Source organism: Acomys russatus, chromosome 4, assembly GCF_903995435.1.
Source record: "Acomys russatus chromosome 4, mAcoRus1.1, whole genome shotgun sequence".
Taxonomy (NCBI): domain Eukaryota; kingdom Metazoa; phylum Chordata; class Mammalia; order Rodentia; family Muridae; genus Acomys; species Acomys russatus.
The window spans coordinates 78,876,016-78,897,116 of NC_067140.1; the positions used below are offsets into that span (position 1 = coordinate 78,876,016).

The 21,101-nt window shown below is 41.9% G+C and overlaps 1 protein-coding gene across 1 annotated transcript in view; it reads left to right on the top strand.

Moving 5' to 3' along the window:
- The window catches only part of LOC127188268 (neuroendocrine convertase 2-like), a 31,151-nt gene extending 20,668 nt beyond the window's left edge, over positions 1–10,483 (top strand). The window contains exon 2 of the mRNA XM_051144759.1: positions 10,310–10,483. Within this exon, the coding sequence (XP_051000716.1) occupies positions 10,310–10,468 (159 nt within the window). The 3' untranslated portion in view covers positions 10,469–10,483. The remainder of the gene's footprint in view (positions 1–10,309) is intronic.
- The last annotated feature ends 10,618 nt before the right edge of the window (positions 10,484–21,101 follow it).

Genomic DNA, 21,101 nt, shown 5'->3' on the forward strand with positions numbered 1-21,101 from the left:
TCCCGTTCGCACAGTGTTCTCAAACAGCTGACTGTGTCAGCGGACAGAAGATCTGGAGTCTGTACTCCAAAGATAAGAAGCAACGTAGTCAATGTCTGCAGATAAATATTCCATTAATTTGTGATTGGGCAATGTATCTGCTTATACATTGCCCAAGAGGAGTCTCATTAGAGTTTCTGAATTTAGCCTCCTCAAACCAATTAGCTCCATTTTCTTCCACAGTCCAGAGAGCTCTTAACAAAGAAGCCAACATCATGGCTCCCAAGGGCCAGGGGTGGGGACGTCACTCACATTCTGGCTACACACATGAATTCCACTCACTTTGTCATGAATTTCAGCCCAAGGTCTCACAGATCCATAGCCGTGTTTACAAAGATGGGGGGCGGACCCAGAATTAAGGATACTGAAGGGACTTTTGGGAGACCTGAGCCCACACCCTCCTAGTGGTGGTGTGGGGGAATTGTTCTTTTGTGCTTCATACGTGTGTGTGTGTGTGTGTGTGTGTGTGTGTGTGTGTGTGTGTGTGTGTGTGTTAGGCCTATGTGTGCATACCCATTACTGTATTGTGGAGGCTATAACTCCAATGTCTTCCTCTATTATCTCCACCTGGTTTTTGAGACAGGGTCTCTCACTTGAGTTTGCAGGTTCAGCTAGGCTGTCAAGGCAGCAAGCCCTGGAGAGTTTGCTTTCTCCACTGCCTCAGACTGTTAAAAAGGTAGGCGCTCTGACACATGCTCAGTACATAATAGCCTTAAGGACATTGTGCTTAAGTGAAATAAGCCAAGCATAAAAGGTCAAGTGTTGTATGCTTCCACTAGCAAGAGATATCACAGAGACAGAAGTAGAAAGTTGGGAGCCTGAGAAGGGACACCGGTCAATGGGCTGTCATAGTTACTTTGCCTGTTGCCATGTTTAACTACCCAACAAAAGCAACTTATGGAAGAAAGGGTTTTTTTCTGACTCACTCTTCAGGTGTACAGTTCATCAGGTCAGATGAGTTACAAGGCAGTAGGCGCGTGAGGCAGCTGGTCACACCACATGCTGTAGTGGAAGAGTGGAGAAGGATGAGTGCGTGAAATTTTCATGTCTCCTTGGTTTTATGCACTCTGGGATCCTCTCAACAGGGAATGGCCCCTCCCAGAATTAAGACAGTCTTCTCACATCAGCTGAGGTCATCAAGGTCATCTTCCACAGGCATTCCCCGAGGCCCCATCTTCCGAGTGATCCTGACCCTACCATGTTGATAAATGAAGTGACCACTACATGATTGCAGATTTTTTTTTTTGATGTTCTGGTATTCTCTCTCTCTCTCTCTCTCTCTCTCTCTCTCTCTCTCTCTCTCTCTCTCTGTGTGTGTGTGTGTGTGTGTGTGTGTGCGCGCGCACGCGTATCTGTGCATGCATGCACACACGCGCATGTGTGTGCATGCTCCTGATTATTCAAAGCAAAGCCTTCCACGTGTCAACTGGTTTTCCACCTTCAGGGTTTTTGCTTGTCCTTGGCAATAGAGTCTCATGCTACTATAGCCCATATTGGCCTCTTCAGTCTCTCAGACTGCTGAGAATACAGGCCTGTGCCACCACACTTGGCTTAGAGTTTGACTTGAGAGTGGTGAACTGGTTCCGACAATGGGGGAGTTGACAATGGGTACAAAGTGAACGTATTTGGGGTAGGGCACTAATCCATATGCGTTAAAGTGGCTGAAATGGAAATTTTGACACTACTTACATTTACCACCATTCTTTTAAATGACAAGTAATAAACAATAGCATGGAGAAATGGCTGCCTCAGCTCTGCCTTTAGTCCAGCCTTCCCCCGGATGACGTCTTATATAACCATAGCACAATTAGTAAAAGCGTCAGGGAAGCACTGATGCTGGTCATTGGGGTTCTGCCCCACATGTGCACTTTGCTCTGATGTAGGGTCTAACCCAGGATCTGGATTTCCACCAGACTGAATATACATATCTGTTACTAGGGATTTACACAGGGGAGAGTGTGTCCTTCCTGTGGACACCGAGACTTGTGAATGTGACTACAGCATCTCATCACGGGCAACTTGCTGAGTCCACTTGGCTAAGGAGGGATCTTCTATATCTCTTTTGTTTGCCTGTTGTCATTCCCCATTAATTTGTCATCCATTGGTGAGGCTCACCAGCCAACTTCCTCGGGCTGCTCCCCAAATGCTGCTCAACTTCACCACCTCCACAAGCCTACAAGCCCACCGTAAGGGAAATTTCCCTTTGCCTCCATTCAAGTTTAATTTCTAATACTCAGTAAGCAAAACCAGAACAATACTAGAGTATGGCCTTCCAAAACTCACTGGTACTTAACCCCAAGTTCTTTTCTACTGCTAATATTCTCAGATTTATAGTGCCCTACTTAATAGGAAGTAAAAATTGAAGTCTGTGCCACCCAGTAGTGGTCAGGGCACATGATTTTGGGTAGCCAGGGGCACTGTGGCAGCATTTTCTTTCCCTCGATCCTCTTTTAAAACACAAACCTTAGCATTAGCCCAAGCACATGAGTAGGGTTAAGTAGAAAATGTATACAAGAACTATTGAGCCTGGAAAATGCACATAAAATATTTATGTTAAATATGCCCTGGAGAATGTGGTTTTTAATGAACGGGAACTAAATCACAAAAGCTACAGTGTTCTAAAGACCTGCTCCTGCATGCCAGCCCCCTGGTAGAGTGGACTGTGCTCTTGGGTCCCCTGTTCTAGCCACAGAGCTGGTCCTACCCTCCTCAGGAATGTCCCAGCAGAGTGCCTGTGGCTGACGTCACAGACGGATAGGTAACTAATCTTGTTACAGACTTCCACATTGCCCTAAAAGCTGAGGAAATCAACCATTTTTTTTATTTAGCTATTTCTTTTCATTATCCACTGCTAAGGAAAAAAAAAAACCTAAATTTAGTAATATAAACAATGATTAACTTCATATGGCCATGTTTGAGGGTTAGAAATTCAGACAATGCAAAAAGAAGAAACTGAAATGGAGAGTAAGCTATGAAAGTTACTCAAACATTTAGGACAAAGGAATGCAAATAAGATGGTGCATTTATCTATCAAGTTGGCAAATATTTAAATGTTAATCAATAGCTACTAATTTCATATTGTTGAGAATATGGAAATAGATATTTGTTTTCTTACTCTGGTCTGGGTAAATTTGTGGCATATAGAACCTTAGGGGAAACTTGCAGAAACGTACAGTTCCTCATCTCATTGAGTGACCCCAAGTTACAGGAAAACTTCATCTAAGCATAGTGTCCATTTCTGTTATTTTAACAACATATTTGACATAATCAACTTCTAAAGAGAAAAGAGAAAAAAAAGAGAAAAAAAAGAAAAAAAATTAAAAAAAAAAAAAAAAAAAAAAAAAGAGAGAGAGAAAAGAGATTTTGGGCCTCCCAGTTTGGAAGGCTTTAGTCAGCAAACAGTTGACCTCATGTGGTGGGTGCGGGGAGCAGGGATTGCCCCTGACATGAACTCTGGTGCTGGCAGCTATTTGATCACCTCCCCTTGGTAGGACAGCCTGGTGGGGTGGCCTGGGGCAGGGTGGGTGGGTGGAGGAGGGAGACACAGAGAGGAAGGGGATGCAGGCTACCCTGATGAGACCTGATAGGCTAAGGTCAGACAATGGGGGAGGAGAGCCTAGGTGAGGGGAAGAGGGTGGGAGAGGGAGGGAAGGAGGGAGGGAAGGAACAAGAAGAGTGAGGGGATAACAATCGGGATACAGTGTGAATAAATTATAATAAATTTTTAAAAATTAAGCATTTTTTTGCCGGAGTCCATAAGGTTTTGTTTTATTTAACTCAAGGTATTTTTCAATAGCTTTTGTAATTTTTCTTTCCCTTATTGATAATTTAGTAATATAGTGTTAGTTTTCACAGCTTGTTGAATTACATGATTTTCTTTGCTTACTGTTTTTTAATGTCATTATAAAGTGTGATCAGAAAGCATATTCTGTACTTCTACTCTTTCCAAATTTATTGACAGCCATTCGGTATCCAAACATATGGTCTGCCCTGGAAAGTGTTTCACGTGTATTTGAGAAAACTATATTTTCTTCTACTTTTAGATGAATATTTTGTGTTTTTGTTAAGCATTTTCCACTTAGAGCTTTGCTCACGTCATCATGTTAGCCTTTGATCTTTAGCCTGGCATTTTGGTCCTAACCAAGTACGTCTTTTTGAGTCTCCAACCATTTTCCTTACCTTCCTACCACTGTAACGAAATACCTGAGATACAGAGAGAAATGATATATGCTGGCTCACATCCTCAAGGCTCTAGTCTGTAATCAGTTCCCCTGGCTCCCATATCATGGTGTAGAGAGCAACAGAGGAAAACTACTTATGTCACAAACTAAGGGAAAAGAAGGAAGGGCCCCTCAATGACTAAAGTTCCGCCGTTAGACCCCGCCTCTTGAAGACCGGAAATGAAGTCTTCAACATACAGGCCTCTAGGAGATAGACGAATCCTAACTGTAACACCAACTTTGACTGACAAGTCACTTCATTCTCCCTGCAGCTCTGCCAGTTTTTGTTTTATCTGTTAGAGACTCTGTTAATGGGTGAATTACATATTTTTATAATCTCGCCATTAGGTGGACTGTATTTTTTTAATCATCATAGAATGTTATTCCTTGTGCCTATCAATAAACTTTGTATTAAATTTGATTTAGTCTGATACTTATAATGACAACACCTATTACTTTACTATTGATTAGATAATATATTCTTTCATAGTCTTTATTTCAACTTATCTGTGTATTTGGATCTGAGATATGCGCCGAGTCAATACGCACATGATGCAATCGTCAGCCATTGCATGTTTTTCTTTACCAGTTCTGTCAGCTCTAACTTTGGATTGAAATTTTGAAAATTTTTACTTAATACTGATAAGATTTCCATATGCAGTTTTTTTTTTTATTTCTCTTCTGTATGTCCATTTTTGTATCACTAATGAAATACTTGAAACAGGCTACTTAGGAAGTAAAAAGAGGTTTCTTTTGGCTTATAGACCTTCAGGCTCAAAGTCCTGGATCAGGTGGTCCTATCGATAAGGACCTCTGCGTGGCAGTGATGAGAGCCCACGTCAGAGCCAGGGGCCACACCTTGAGTCATGAGAGACAAATAATGCACTGGAGATCTTTTTTAGGGGGAACTCCACCCCCGAATAACCTAAGGACCCTCTTCAAATCTCTAACCCCAAAGTATCTGTCACTTCCCAAGAAAACCAACCTGGGAATCTTTGGGACACACTCATTCAAACCAGTCTATATATATTAATTTATTCATATTACATCTCAATTGTTATTCCATCCCTTGTATTCCTCCCATTCCTCCCTCCTGCTTTCCCCTTACTCCCCTCCCCTATGGCTTTGACTGGAGGGGACTTCCTCCGCCTGTATATGCTCATAGGGTATCAAGTCTCTTCTTGGTAGCCTGCTATCCTTCTTCTGAGTGTCACCAGGTCTCCCCTTCTGGGGAACGTGGTCAAATATGGGGCACCAGAATTCATGTAAAAGTCAGTCCCCACTCTCCACTCAACTGTGGAGAATGTCCTGTCCATTGCCTAGATCTGGGTAGGGGTTCAAAGTTTACTGCACGTATTGTCCTTGGCTGGTGCCATAGTTTGAGCAGGACCCCTGGGCCCAGATCTGCCCGTCATAATGTTCTTCTTGTAAGTTTCTAGGACCCTCTGGATCCTTCTATTTCTCCATTCGCCCACACTTCTCTCATCTAGAGTCCCAATAGGATGTCCTCCCCTCTGTCCCACGTTCCTGGTAAGTGAAGACTTTCATGGGACATGTCCCTTGGGCTAGAGTCCAGATATAAGTGAGCATATACCATTTGATTCTTTCTACTTCTGGGTTAACTCACTCATTGTGATCATTTCTAGTTCAATCCATTTGTCCACAAATTTCAGGAACACCTTGTTTTTAATAGCTGAGTAGTATTCCATAGTGTAAATGTACCACAGTTTCTTTATCCATTCTTCTACTGAGGGACACTTAGGCTGTTTCCATGTTCTGGCTATTATAAATAAAACCAGTCTTGCATAACTTTGTTTCTCAATTCTTTAATAACTGCCTTTTTGTGTTAAATGTTATTCAGGGTACCATATTAGTACTATGCTTATTTTATAATAATACACTATTATATAAATTGACAAGAATAAGTAGTTGGTATTAAAAGAGAATTTTTAAAATATTATCTAGTGTACCATCTTAAGGTACCATGCTTATTTTACCATTTTTATTGGTTGCTTTGGAGATTACAACTAATATATTAAATAATCTGTCTTGGATTTAAAGCCATAATGATGACTATAAAGACAATTTGGCTCCACCGTTGCTATTTTCTCTTCCTCCATTTTTCTGCTGTTTGTTATGCAAATTTTATTGTTATATATTATAATCCACTAAACACTTTTATAATTATTGCTTTATATACTCACCATTTAAATAAGGTAGCAAAAATAAAAGACTATAACATGCAAATATCGATTTATAACCTCAGTATTAGTCAGCTTTCCATCAATGATGCCGGAGCCATAAGATACCAGCATAAAGAAGCAAAGCCATGAGAATAGCAGCACACAGTAGGAAGTATATGAGACATCAGCACACAGAAGCAAAGCCATGAGAATAGCAGCACACAGTAGGAAGTGTATGAGACATCAGCACACAGGAGCAAAGCCATGAGAATAGCAGTGCACAGTAGGAAGTATATGAGACATCAGCACACAGGAGCAAAGCCATGAGAATAGCAGCACACAGGAGCAAAGCCTTCCCTTGGCCCTTCATTTCAGAACTGCAGCCCCTGACCTTCAGGCTCCTTTCCTGTGGGACAGATGTGAGGAAGAACAACACAGTGTGGGAACATGTGGAGGTTGTGGCCAGATGTAAGAGACAGGACAGGGCTGAGGTGGAGTATGCCTCCCAAAGACACCCACTCCCACCACCCTGGAGTCAGTGAATTCCTCCCACTAGGCTCCATATCCTGTCATTTCCACCACCTCCTACCAGTGTCATCACCTTCAAGACAGGAACATCTGATAGACATCCAGATCCAGACCATAGCAGTGCCCTGTGCACTTTCCTATGTGTTTGCTGTCACTGAGATCGCTCGTTTCTTCCTGTGGATTTCCATAAACACCTGAAATGCTTTCATTTTAGCTGAAGTTAGTAATTCCTAGTGAGAACCCATCTCACCCACTTGTTTTTCTGGGACTGTATGAGTCTTTTTATTTTGAGAAAATAGATTAGGTTAGATACAGAACTGTTGGTTAATGATTTTCTTTCGACATCAGGAATATGATATCCAACTGTCTTCTGATCTCCATGGCTTCCAACAGGCAGTGAGATGGTTTTATGTGTTTTGTTTGGGGTGTTGCTCTCAGCACTGGACATAAACTCAAAGCTTTGTGCATTCTGTCAAGTACTCTACTGCTGAGGTCTATCCCTGGCAAAGGTCAGTTTTGAATCTGACTGAGCATCTTGCATACAATTTGGGCTCAGTGTGTGGGTGGTTCTCATATTTGCATATGTATAATATGCAAATCTCTATCGTATTTTGATTTGTTGTGCTCCTTAGGTAAGAATATTAATGTCCTTCATATTATGGAAGTTTTCAGCCATTGTTTCTTCCTGTCTACTTCTCGTCCTCCTTAAAGACTTCTGCTCTGAGTAAAGGGTGTGTTTGATGGTGTTTCATTCATTTTACCTCATTTCTTATTTATTACTCAAAGTAGGTCATCTCAATTGCACTATATTTGTATTTATTGATTACTTCTGTCATCCTAAATCTGCTATTAAGATCCTCCAAGGATATTTTTCATTCAATTATTATACTTTCCACCTCATAATTTCTGTTTTTTTTTTAATTCTACCTGTTTATATTGTCTACTTGATGACTCAGCATTCCCATGTTTCGCTGTCACTGTGTAGACAAGATGTCCCTTTTAGCTGTTTGAGCATGTTTAAACAGCTGATTTAAAATTTTTGCCTACTAAGTACAACACTCAGACTTGCTCAGAGGGTTCTTATTTATTCTGTGAGTGGACCATGCATTCTCGTCTCCTTATACCCTTCATGATGCTTTTCCTGAAGACTGACATCTTTAGAAACATCGGGTAGAAAATCTGGAAGGGAGGCTCACAGTTCTATTGTATGTGTCACCTTCTAAGTTTCTACAAACATTATAACTAGTAAAGGCCCCGAAAATATCTCGCTCTCTTTCTCTTTATTTGAAGCTCTTGGGGCAGTTGCTCACTGGCCACAGTAGGCATGCTAGTGTAGGAAGCTACAGCTAGGTAATAGCCATGGGCTGACTTCAACAATACCCCTCAGATAAAGCCTTCCCTGGTGAACGATGTCTGAGTCACATAACAAACAGTTATCTGGGAATGGGCACGTTCTCCAGTGTCTGTTAAGTTGCTATTTTACACAGATACTGTGATTGAAATGATTGGGAAGCTGTCTGCTTTGAAAGAAACTACAGGATTCGTCATCAATGCTCAGAAAGACAGGTTAAAACCCCCACAAGACATTTGGTTACTATTGGCAGAGTACTGTCCAGGATTGCATACTCCTCAGGAAGCGGCAAGCTTCTTGCTAATTTTCAGAATTCTGAAATGGTTGTTTGGCAATTTTCCCAGTGTTTTAGCTGCTTTTGTAAAAACTCATTTTGGAGAGCCTCACCTTATCATTCTCGAAGGTCTCCCTGTCCCAAAACACAGCAGTATATTTAACTATTGAATAAAAGGAAGGAAGGAAGGAAGGAAGGAAGGAAGGAAGGAAGGAAGGAAGGAAGGAAGGAAGTCTAAGCAAGCATCAGCATTTGAAATTCCAGATACATCATGGTGTCTCTCACATCACAGCAACTGCTACCATCAGAGAGGTAAATTTGGGACTTTGAGATAACGTGTGAGTGGCAAATGACAAACTCATTTTATGTATTAATACATAGTCTTTGTGTTATATGTGACCAAAATTAACACATTTATTTAATAAAGTAATAATTTGTTCTTGAGACTGGGTTGGTTTGGTGCAGGGAAATCAACCCTTATGGCTCATACTACTGAAAAACAAAGGGTGACTTTTTGTATTTGATTCTTCTTGTGTATTATATTTGTATTTTCTGATACTGTACGTTCCTTTTATAATAATGATAGTTACTTAAGAAATATTTATGCCGTGCTGAAACTCTACTTGATCTAAAAATTCTGAAATGGGCCCCCAATCATTTTTAATAACTTCTTTCAAAGCATTCGCATCACGTTCCCTTTTCTTCCAAGCGCGTGGTTGAAACATATATCTACATTTCACCATCAAATACATGGAATAGTGAATCACTTTAATTCAGAAGCCCCTTGGAAAATCTCATGAAAACCAATAAATTTTCAGTAAATACACACACACACACACACACACACACACACACACACACACACACACACATATGTGCATTGTTTTCTTAATTGTGAAGCACTCAGCTAAATCAATTGTTCAGGGCAAATACTGCAAGCAATGTATGAAGGCGTGTGGAAGAGGAACAGAAATCTAGAAACCTTGGTCTTCGTGTGTATGTATGTGGAGAGTTTATATATGTATACATATGTAAAAGAGAAAGAGAGAGACACCTAGACGGGGGCGACTCGTCCAAGGTCACCCTGTTAGATGATAAGACAGGGGCTGCACCCAAGAGTCCAAGCTTCTAGACAAAGGTCCTTCCCCGCAAGATACCTGGGACCGCAGACAAACAGCAGTACATGCTAGACCCTCTAACACTGTGAAGAGAAAGACAGGCTCTTCTTGCTGAGGCTTCTCTCTCTCATCTAGGCACTCACACTTGATTCCAAGCATCCTTAGAATATAGGAAGACAGCGTGGAATCTGGCCTTGCACCCAGCAGGCTTCTGTCCGATTTCAGTGACCACAATGTTCCCTACCCAGTAAGAGGTACCAAGCAGTCACAAGGAAACCCCATCATCGGTATGCAAGAGAGTACGCTGTCACAGCACACAGCCCTGTGGCCACCGGGTACCATACAGTGTACAAACACTTGTGCAAGGGAAGAGATTGGAGAATTGTGTATGAGTATAACCTAGAAGAAAGAACAAAGGACACTTGAAGAGAAGGGAAGAAATGGTACCAAATAAGCAAAGTCAGGAAAGCAAGAGCAGAGATGAGGACTCTAGCAGGAGGCCTGACCCGCATCCTCACACCGTTCCTGCTCACATGCCCCTGCCCTGGTGCCAACCCAGAAATTAACCATCCTCCTTTCTGTTTGGCTTTCCACAGCTCCCCTTTGCAGAAGGCCTGTATCACTTTTATCACAATGGCCTTGCAAAGGCCAAACGGAGGCGGAGCCTACACCACAAGCAGCAGCTGGAGAGAGACCCCAGGGTGAGTTCTGCTGAGACACCTGCATCTTTCTTGATCCCACCTGCTACCCAGTAGATGTGGAGGGCAGACAGGAGATGCTGAAATGCTGGGCTTTTGCATATTTTGATAGAAGAAACGGATCATTGGCAGACACTGTGGACTCCCTGTTCCTGTTTCGTGCATAGTAAATAACCCGGGGCCACATGCATATGGATGGGGAGGAAACACAAGGGCTGCACTGCCTTCTCCTGACTGCAGATTGCCTGCAAGCATGATGTGGCCTGTGATGGGTAGAAAGACACGCAGTGGCTTACTGAGTTGTTTATGGAGGGTTTATACTGGCAAGTTCATGCTCTGGAAGTTTCCAGGTTTCATACTATGAACAGAAAAAAATGTACCCTATTAGATGATACGAATATGTGATGACCAGTGCTCTACAGGCAGAAGGTGTCTCGATATCCACGCATGGCTGCAGCCATGAACCCCGTTCAGTCTTCCTCCCCTGTGTTTTTTTCCACTGACCCATTGGATGCTCACTCCTCGGCTATCTCTTTTTAAAATTTTAGTAATATTTTAATTCAAACATATTTATTAACATTTCCCCTTCCTTCTCCTTCCTTCAACCCACTCCCTCCCCTTTGCTACTTTTCAAGTTCATGACCTCTGTTTTAAAATATTGCTACATTTTTATAAAAATAATTAAATATATAAATATAACCCGCTGAGTCCACTTAAATATATGCATATGTAAATAATCTTATAATCCTTTTCTTGATCCCCACTGCTACAGTAGAATCCGCCCAGTTGATGCAGAGGGTAAGCAGGAGATGTTGAGATGCTGGGCTTTTGTATATTTTGAGAGAAGGAAATAGCTCTCTATGCCCCCTTCTTCATTGGTGTTCCCTGTGTCTTGACTAAAGGCATTGTGCTGTAGATACGTCCACTAGGGCTGGGCACCCATGACGGGGTGTTCTCGGCATTGTAATGGTTGTCAGTCCCTGAAATGGGCTCCATCTGCTACAAAGAGAAGTCAGCAGTCCTCTTAATATGCATGATCTCCACTGTTTGCCTCTGATCTTGGATTCAGCGAAAATGTGTTTTCTTTCCCTCCAACCAAATGTAAGATCTCAGCCATGAGGAGTTTCCTGCTCCTTATCTTCAGAGTAGATGGACCACTGTGACATTTTCCCTCTTCTGATCTCCAACTGTCTCATGAACCTGCACATTCATCCCACTGGGAACATTTTACTTCCTCTTAGGCAGTGTCTAAGGGACAAAGTAACATCAAGGTCAAGTTTCCGCCTATGCTCTGAAGGCAGTGCAGTCTCTTCCTTAAGACTCAAAGAAGAGACAGTAACTGGGTGAGATGTTTGATATAGGGATTTGGACAAGGTCCCTTTTGAGTGGGCAGACCCAGAATTTATTCTTTTAGTTGGGGATTTAATTAGAAAGTAAAGGCTCCCAAGCAAGTCACCAGATGACAGGCCACAGGCAATTTTGCTTTGCTCCTTAACACAGGTCTTCCCACGTGGCCTGAGGAGAATCTTGGTTCTGAGAGGCTATTTTATCACTGTCTTTGAGATAAAGACCCAGGGTCTAATGCTGAGTCAGTTGTGGAAGTTACCACCACTTTTCAGGTGAAGCCGTGCCTTTCATGGCCTTGTCCTTGGCCATACTAACTGCCCAGGGACAGCCTTGGGTAACATTAGAAGGAATCGTACTAATGTCATTTGTAAATCTGAAGTGGGTACAACTAGGCAGGGAGCATCCAGGGACTTTATGGTAACCATGTGAACCATGCGCTAGTTTTCCTATTATGGCCAACCACTTTCCTCTTATTTATAGAATGATATAGAAGGCCTGTTAGTTTTTCTTCTTCAATAACTCAAAGGCGTTGCCCTCCCACATACTCAAAACCACAAGAAAAGGAAGGAATGAAGCATAGCCAGGGAGATCCTTTTAGGCCTGGGCTGAAAATGGAATGGAAGAACAAGCTATCTAAAAAGGTCATTGTTTGGGTCTGGAAGATTATGCGGGGCTACTAAACTGAGATTGTTTCACTTGAGCGTTTGTTGAAATGATCCCTAGCACGGTGACTCTTGGTGTCATGTGATGCTTACAAAAGGGAAGGTAATGAGATGGGTTGATAATAAAGGAGGAGTTCACATCTTGGAAACTCATTTGTCTTTCTTCTCAAAACATTACCCATTATCACTAACCAGGGCCTCTGTTCCCTTTCGTCACGCGTCTTAAATATCCTAGAAGCCAACTGCTTTGACCTACTAGAAGTAAATTCCTGCTCTGCCCATAAAGGCCCACAGAGGTCATTAGGGAACCTAGTCAAGGTTAAACAAACTGAATATTGTCAATAATAAATTCATTTTAGGGACAGAAATCGAGCATGAAGTTATTATGCATCTTTAACAAAAAAGAGAATTTTTTTTTAAAGAAAAGTCTACTTATGACTGCATCATTCCAAATTTTCTCGTTCCCTAATGTTCCATTAAGGTTTTAGTGTTTTCTGTGTGATATTCTTGTGGTTGTATAAAGTTAAGCACCTGCAGAGATCAGAATTGTCAGACATTATTGTTGAACAAAAATCACTGGCGAACATTGCAAAAGTAGCAATGTGAAAATTCACCTTGAGGCTTTATAAACCTTAAGCAAAAATGCAAGCCTGCGTTCTTCGGGCATATCCAGCTTTGGGACTTTTGCTGACTAGGTTTATATCAACTGACATAGCTAGAGTCATCAGAGAGGAGAAAGCCGCAGTTGAGAAAATGCCTGCCTAAGATGAGGCTGCACCAGCTCTTCCTGGGGCAGCTTCCTGACCTGTTTGATTTCATCTCCTGACTTCCTTCAATGATGAACGATGCTATGGAAGCCTCGGCAAAGCATACCTTTCCTCCCCGAGCTGTTTTGGCATGGTGTTTCATCACAGCGATAGTAACCCTAACTAACACAGGGCTACTCAGCATCTGCCAACAGATTGCAAAATGGAGAAAGGACAGGGAAAATTCTGGGCAGGGAAACCTGAAGAATAGTTGATATAGGCTCTGGTCGCGTGCATGGGTGTCACAGATTCAAGTGCTTCACGAACCAGAGTGTAAGAGTAAGTTGTGTCTTCCTTCCCTGAAAATGTCTTCTAGACCATAACCTCTCAAAGTGTGGCCAGCAATCCATGTGGGCTTGTGTAAACAAATATGGGAAGTATAAAATAATTAGCAACAGAAAAGGTTTCTCACCATATAACAGCCAGAACGTAATTTAAAATCAAATGAGCAGTGAATACAGGGTGTTTCTGGCATCCTATGCCCCTATTGTACCATATAACCTCACAGCAGCCTGGTTCACGTGCACTTTGTCATTACAGAATGCAGTGCCAACCAGTGCTGCCTGATACACTGTATTGGCTACTTTTCTATTGCTGACATCAGACACCAGGTACCTTATTCAGGAAAACATTTAGTTGGCTTACAGTTAGAGCTAGAGGGTTAGTCCACGGTGGCTTAGTGAAGGAACGGCAGAGAGCTCACATCTGGATGCACAACCAGAAGGAACGGCGGAGAGCTCACATCTGGATGCACAACCAGAAGGAACGGCGGAGAGCTCACATCTGGATGCACAACCAGAAGGAACGGCAGAGATCTCACATCTGGATGCACAACCAGAAGGAACGGCGGAGAGCTCACATCTGGATGCACAACCAGAAGGAACGGCGGAGAGCTCACATCTGGATGCACAACCAGAAGGAACGGCGGAGAGCTCACATCTGGATGCACAACCAGAAGGAACGGCAGAGAGCTCACATCTGGATGCACAACCAGAAGGCAGAGATAAAGAAAGAGTGCAAGTCTTTCGAACCCTCAAAGCTGGCCAAAGGATTCCACCAACTAGAGGCCAAACATTCAAATATATAAGTCTGTGGAGGCGAATTTCATTCAAACAGCTACACGCACATCAGCTCAAATTCAAGTACGTTGAATGCTATAAATTACAGTGCTTTGCTGTACAAAGTTTTCTTTTCATACAGAAATATAATGGCTTAATGATGGAAAACAAAGGCTTTTTAATATTTTCCCACCAGCATTCCGCAGCATGCACCAAATTAGCATACAATTGCATTGCATGGTATTATGGTTTGGCTTTAAAATGCTGTTTGAGCTGATTTGAGTTTCAAAAAAAAAAAAATCACTGAATTAATTTTGTCTGGAACAGAATTTACAATGATTTTTATAGCAGCCCTCAATGCCATTTCAACCTCCATGTTTACCAAAGAGGCCAACTATAAAATAAAAGCATCCGTCAACTCTAAGAAATATTAAGAATATTTAATCAAATGCTTAGCCAACATTTAATACGCTAAGCAGAAACAAATATATCTATCTCACCATGTAAATTTGCCCTTCATCTTTACTAAATGCTGAAATTATAGGTGTGCCAAAAACTATTTTAAAATAAATGTCTTCATGATTTATTATCATTAAGTATTTGTTTTGCGTAGCTATTATATGAACCTTTATACTCAGACTCATGTTTTAAAAACTATGAATACAAAATGGTTATGAGTTGAAAGAGTTAAGGAGTCCTACCGTATACCAACCAACCCCGGCTATTCATGTCACCTCGGCATCATGTTTCCTGGTCTTTTTACTCCCTGTCTGTGACTTGCAAAAGGTAATATAAAGCCCAAGGAACTGCACATATGCAAAGATGAGCTGAGCTGCTACAGACTCTTGGGGCTGCATTCAGCTGGGCAGCTTTTTGGCCTGAGAAACAAGGACTCATTACCAACGCAACAGAAGAGATACACAAGAAATACAGAGGAGAGAGATGGGCAGCTGATAGAAAGATGGGTGACTGAGGAAGGTTGCTCTTTTGTTCTGGTTTGGCTTTACGGTAGAAACTTCAACCATGTTCACTCCACTTCCTGTTTAGTGAAAGCTAGAAAACTAGAAAAGGGTTGGAAAGTGCCACCTTTAATACGCCCATCATTATGCAGACATGTATATTATTTCAAGAGTATTCTCATTTCCAGTTTTTTTTTTCCTGTCAAAATATTGGCATACTATTGAATATCGTCACTTTAGATTGTATGCTGTTTATTTCTGCAATGTCTTTATGTCGTGTGTGTCTGAATACAGAACAAACCTCAACAAGTGATGGCTAAGTGAATCAACTATTATCAACTCTCAGTTTTAAATCATGAAATAGTATCATTCTTCCCTGCTTATTTTTTAATCATTATTCTAAAATATATATCTAAGGAACAGAATTACAGTTCTCTTCCTAGCATATCTTTTGATGCATTCATACTAACAGGTAAAAGAGACCAGTTGCTATTTCATTTCTTCCATGCTTACCTCTAAAGACTCTCATGATGAAGCATTTTTCATTTTCTAAAATACTATGTAGTTTCTTCCTAAGCATATTGATGCTCACGACACAGCCATGGGCATATGTATCTGGAAAGTTTAGGTGGTGAACAGGATTGTAATATGTGATAAATCAAAATCTGGAATGAAACAATAAAACCAAAAATATGTTTTAAACATCAGGCTCAAAACAAATACTATCATCCCAAAACCTCTTTGAGATTTGTCTAACTTGCTCAGAGTTGTGTTAGCAAAGCTCAGAGTCAAACCTGTTAGGGTCCACAGTCAACATATCAGAGCCCCATAAATTCTGCAGGACTTTGAGAAGCTATTGGAGAACAGACTTATTTAAGATGATGCTTGTTTTACAGTTCTCTTCTATCTAACTTGTACATCTAAAATAGATTTTTAAAGTAAAATATAGTTGAGATGCATGGAGAACTCACACTACTTTATAAGCAATAGACACTTGTAAAGTAAAGAGGAGTGATTTTATTAAAAAAAAAAAACAACAACCTATGCTTTATTTATTGAAGGAAGTTGGAATATTGGTTTAAGATTACATTGTGTATTTTTCTTTTCTAAGCAATTGACTATCATACAATTATCCTTCAAAACTCATTCTTAAACCTGTTTCAGTTTAATATTTGAGAAACTTATAGAAAGGGCTAGAAAGAGTATATGCAGCCTTTGGGCAGAATCTTCAGAAACAGAGGAAATAAAGAAAGAAGTGGGAGGAAAGAAGGGACGGAGGGAGGGAGGGAGGGAAAGAGGGAGGGAGGGAGGGAAAGAGGGAGGAGAGGAAAGGAGAGGAGGGGAGAGGAGGGGAGAGGAGAGGAGAGGAGGGGAGGGGAGGAGAGGAGAGGAGGGAAGAGAAGAGAAAGAGAAGAGAAGAGAGAAGAGAAGAGAAGAGAAGAGAAGAGAAGAGAGAAGTCTGTCAGCCCATTGAAAATTTGTCCTATCAACTTCCTGAACAGAACACCAACAGCCCAGGCCTTAAGGTCAACAATTAATAAATGGGACCTCATGATGTTGAGAAGCTTCTGTAAGGCAGGAGATACTGTCAACGGCACAAAGCGACAGCCTACAGACTGGGAAGAGATCTTCACCAACCCTACATCTGACAAAGGTTCAATATCCAAAATATATAAAGAATTCAAGAAATTAAACACCACCAAACCAAATAACCTAATTAAGAAATGGGGCTCAGAACTAAACAGAGAATTCTCAGCTGAGGAATATCGAATGGCTGAGAAACCCTTAAAGAAACGCTCAACATCTTTAGTCATCAGAGAAATGTAAATCAAAATGACTCTGAGACTCCATCTTACACCCATCAGAATGGCTAAGACCAAAAATTCAAGTGACAGCACATGCTGGCGAAGATGTGGAGAAAGAGGAACAGTCCTTCATTGGTGGTGGGAATGCAAACTTGTACAACCACTTTGGAAATCTATCTGGTACTTTCTCAGAAAACTGGGAATAGGGCTTCCTCAAGACCAAGCTATTCCACTCCTTGGTATATATCCAGAAAATGCTCCACCACACAACAAGAACATATGCTCAACCATTAATAGCCAGAACCTGGAAACAGCCTAAATGTCCCTCAGTTGAAGAATAGAAAAAGAAACTGTGGTACATTTACACTATGGGATACTACTCAGCTATTAAAAACAAGGAAATCCCGAAATTTGTGGACAAATGGATAGAACTAGAAATGATCATACTGAGTGAGTTAACCCAGAAGCAGAAAGACTCACATGGTATATACTCACTTAGAATTGGGCACTAGCTCAAAAGGCATGTCCCACAATAGTCTTCACTTACTAGGAGATCGGGATAGATGTGAGGACATCCTAGTAGGACTCTAGGTAAGAGAAATATAGGAGATGGGGAAATAGAAGGATCCAGAGGGTCCTAGAAACCTACAAGAAGAACAGTGTGACAGGTGGATCAGGGCCCAGGGAGGTCTGCTCCAATTATTGCACTAACCAAGGACAATACAAGTAGTAAACATTGAACTCCTAGCCAATGGACAGAACATTCTCCACAGTCATGTGGAGAGCAGGGACTTTGATATGAACTCTGGTGCCCCATATTTCATCACCTCCCCTTGGTGGGGAGGCCTGAAGTCACTCAAAGAAAGAATAAGCAGGCTACCAAGATGAGACTTGATAGCCTATGGCCATACAGTGGGGGAGGTGCTCCTGCCGGCTACTGTCTTTTCAAATCTTCATTTCCTTGTGGCATCAGTTGGAGCAAGAGTGGTTCATGACTTAACAAAAGTTGCATGCCTTGCAAATGGCCTAAACTACTACACAGTGTTGCTTTGTCATGGATTTCTATGTCATAAACTAAAGTTCCCTGCTCCTGTGCACAAAGAACTAAGAAAAGAAAGAGTCCCAAGGAAACTTGGATGTGCCTTTTGCCTTGAAGCTTTACAGCATAATTTTATCATTTAGACAAAATAGAGTCTGAGAGGGTAAATGGACTTTGGAGTCACACAGCCATAATTGATGGGGAAGAAAACCAAGTCCCATACTCTTCCCAATAGCAAGATGTATTTAAATAAAAAGGTAAGTGAGGATAGGCATGGCTCATAAGCTTATAGTTCTTTAAAGCAGTGTTCTCATTGCTAATTTCACTCTAAATGTAAGGAAATGTCATTAGAATATCAAGACACTCTATAGTCTTATAAACTTTATAGGAGGAGTGGGGAAAAGGAAGAGGGGACTTATCAGGGCAGGTGCTTGTCACTGCTCTGCTGGGTTGTTCTGTGTCCTACCATGGGCAGGAACTGAGTAGTGGGATAGCTAAGCACTCAGCTGGCCTCAGTTCCCTCATGGTTCTCACAGCTTCTGGAGGATAGATTATAGCATTTGCAGATAATACCTTAGACACTAAATATTTCCTGCATACAAGCTGACTTCATCTGCTGTGGGAGCAATGGGACACAACCAGGTTCCACACTTCCACACTTGTAGAATGTTTTCTCAATATTTATATCTAACTTTCCCCAAGGAATATTTGAATGGTTAATTTTAACCATGCATAATTTCCACTTTACATGCTTTAGAATTCAATCTTTGAAGTGTGATTTCTCAATGGAAAAAAAGTAAACAAAGATGGTATCTTCACTTAGATTTCCTAGAAACATATTCTGAGAAGTAGTCACGTGCAGGAGTTTTCTTGGGGAATGAGGTAGGTAGGGGTCAGCAGAGGGAGAAATTGACTTCACGGTGTCCTGGTAATGGGTCACCTCAATGAATCCTACAGGAAATTTGGAGTCAGGGACATCCCTTTGAAGTTACACAAACTCGAGACAAGGAAGCAGGCTTGTGTGCTCCTGTGTTGACCAGGTTACTGGTGTTTCTAAAGGATGCTGGTCTTAGACACATTGCATCCTGCTGCCAAAGGCAGTTTAGAGTCAGAAGCAAAGTCTGGACCATCTTTAGCAGCTGGGGATGTGGGTTGGCTCTGCAAAGTAACCTGGGAACTCATCACAGTGCCCACCACAGCTGGCGTGCTCAATTAGCTCAAATTGTCTTCCAAAAAAGAAAGAAATCCACATTTGACTCAGAAGAAATGTTCTGCAACAGAGCCCAGAGTTCAGAAATGCATGGAACACTCACTTTCCCCTTAGGAAGCATGCTCAAATCCACTGCAGTCCATGACTGTCTATTATGTCCCACACCCATCTCATTTTTGCACGTGAAGGTTGGGGTGGGGCATGGGAGCTAAGTACTGTCCTTAGGATGATCTAGGGCTGATGGGCCCATCTTGCACCACGAAAAGCAGCCTTGGAGGTAGCATGCCTTCCGGAGTCAAGCTGTTGCTACTCAGCCCAGCTCCTCACTTCGCCCCCTCCTACTCTCCTCCAGAACATACTTTAAACTCAAGGGGAAAGCCTGAATCTGTGGATAATGACCTTGACCACATTTTCAGCCCAGATGCGGAAGCTGTGAGGTGCAAGTGGAGCAGCTCCTGGCTTCGCCTCCCATCTGGCAGCCAAATTCATTTTCTAAGATAGCGTGTCAAGAGTCCAGCAGGTGTTTATAAGTGATGTATTTTCAGAGTGACTTGGCAGCATTCCGAGAAGACCATGATGGAAGAGATGGGGGGAAAGAGGAATCAAAGAGAAATGCCTATATCTGTACCCATATTGGTTGGGGAAGCTCTTCTGCCTAAATTCACTGGTTTTATTTTACAACAGGGAACGACTTCTAGTCTCTCCTCTGGGCATTGCAGATGTGCCTGGCTTCTTGCCTTAGTGCTCTGCTATTGGTACTATAATTAACTATTTGTGGGGAACTGGGGAGAAGTATTTACTACAGCTCCAGAAAGGCAGTGGAAACGCTGCCAGTGAGTAAGCCTAGCTATTTCCCTAGCCATGAGCACATTTTTAAATGACGGCTGCTATTCTTGTTGCTATCCTTCATAAAGGAGGGGCAGGGACACTCTGGAGATGCTGTGAGCAAACCCAGGCAACTCTCAGCAGCAAGATGTTTCACTGAGAGTAATCTAAGAGTGTAGAGTGTAGAGCGTAAGCTTCCCTCAAACCCACTGTGTATCCCAGCCTATTCCCAACTCTACTCTGCCTCAGCTTCCCAAGGGCTGGGACTACAGGAGTGTGTTAGTATGCTTGAACTCCATGGGTCACTTTCCTACATCATAAAATAAACTTCCAAACATGAGCTAGCAAACTTTTACAGTCTCCTGAGAAATAAATGAATTTCTCCTGACTTGCCTTAACTCGTTCTCTCTCAGTCCTTCACCCAAGACCCAAAAAGAAATACCTTTGTACACTTAAAAATGTCCCTATTAAATGTTTTAAAAGTGAGTCTTTTGAGTATGCTTATTATTAAACTCTCCAGGTAACTCCTTTATCTGGATGCTTGCTAACAAACCGAGTATTGACTGAACCCTACCTCCATGTTGGGCACTGCCCCTGGGTGCTGAGAAACAATCGTGAATAAAATGAAGCCCCTCCCACAAAGCTTGTGCACTAATGAGGATGAAAGGGAGAGGCATAAGACTCCATGGCTGGTGGTTAAAAAAAAAGATGAATTATTACAAGGATGGATGGAGCAGAGTGGGAGGAAGAAAACACACATGGGAGGGATGCTCCTGGCTTATAAAAAGCACCTAGGGTTAGCTGCCATGGTAAGGCTATGTTTAAAATAAGAGTCAAGGGGGATAAGAGGAGATGCCTGTGTGCATCTGGAGATGAAGCATCCAGGCAGAAGACTCAGCAAGAAGAAAAGAACCTGAAGACCAGAGGCTCACTGTGTGTTCTAGAAATAGCAAGATGTGCCCTGGGAATGGCAGAACGG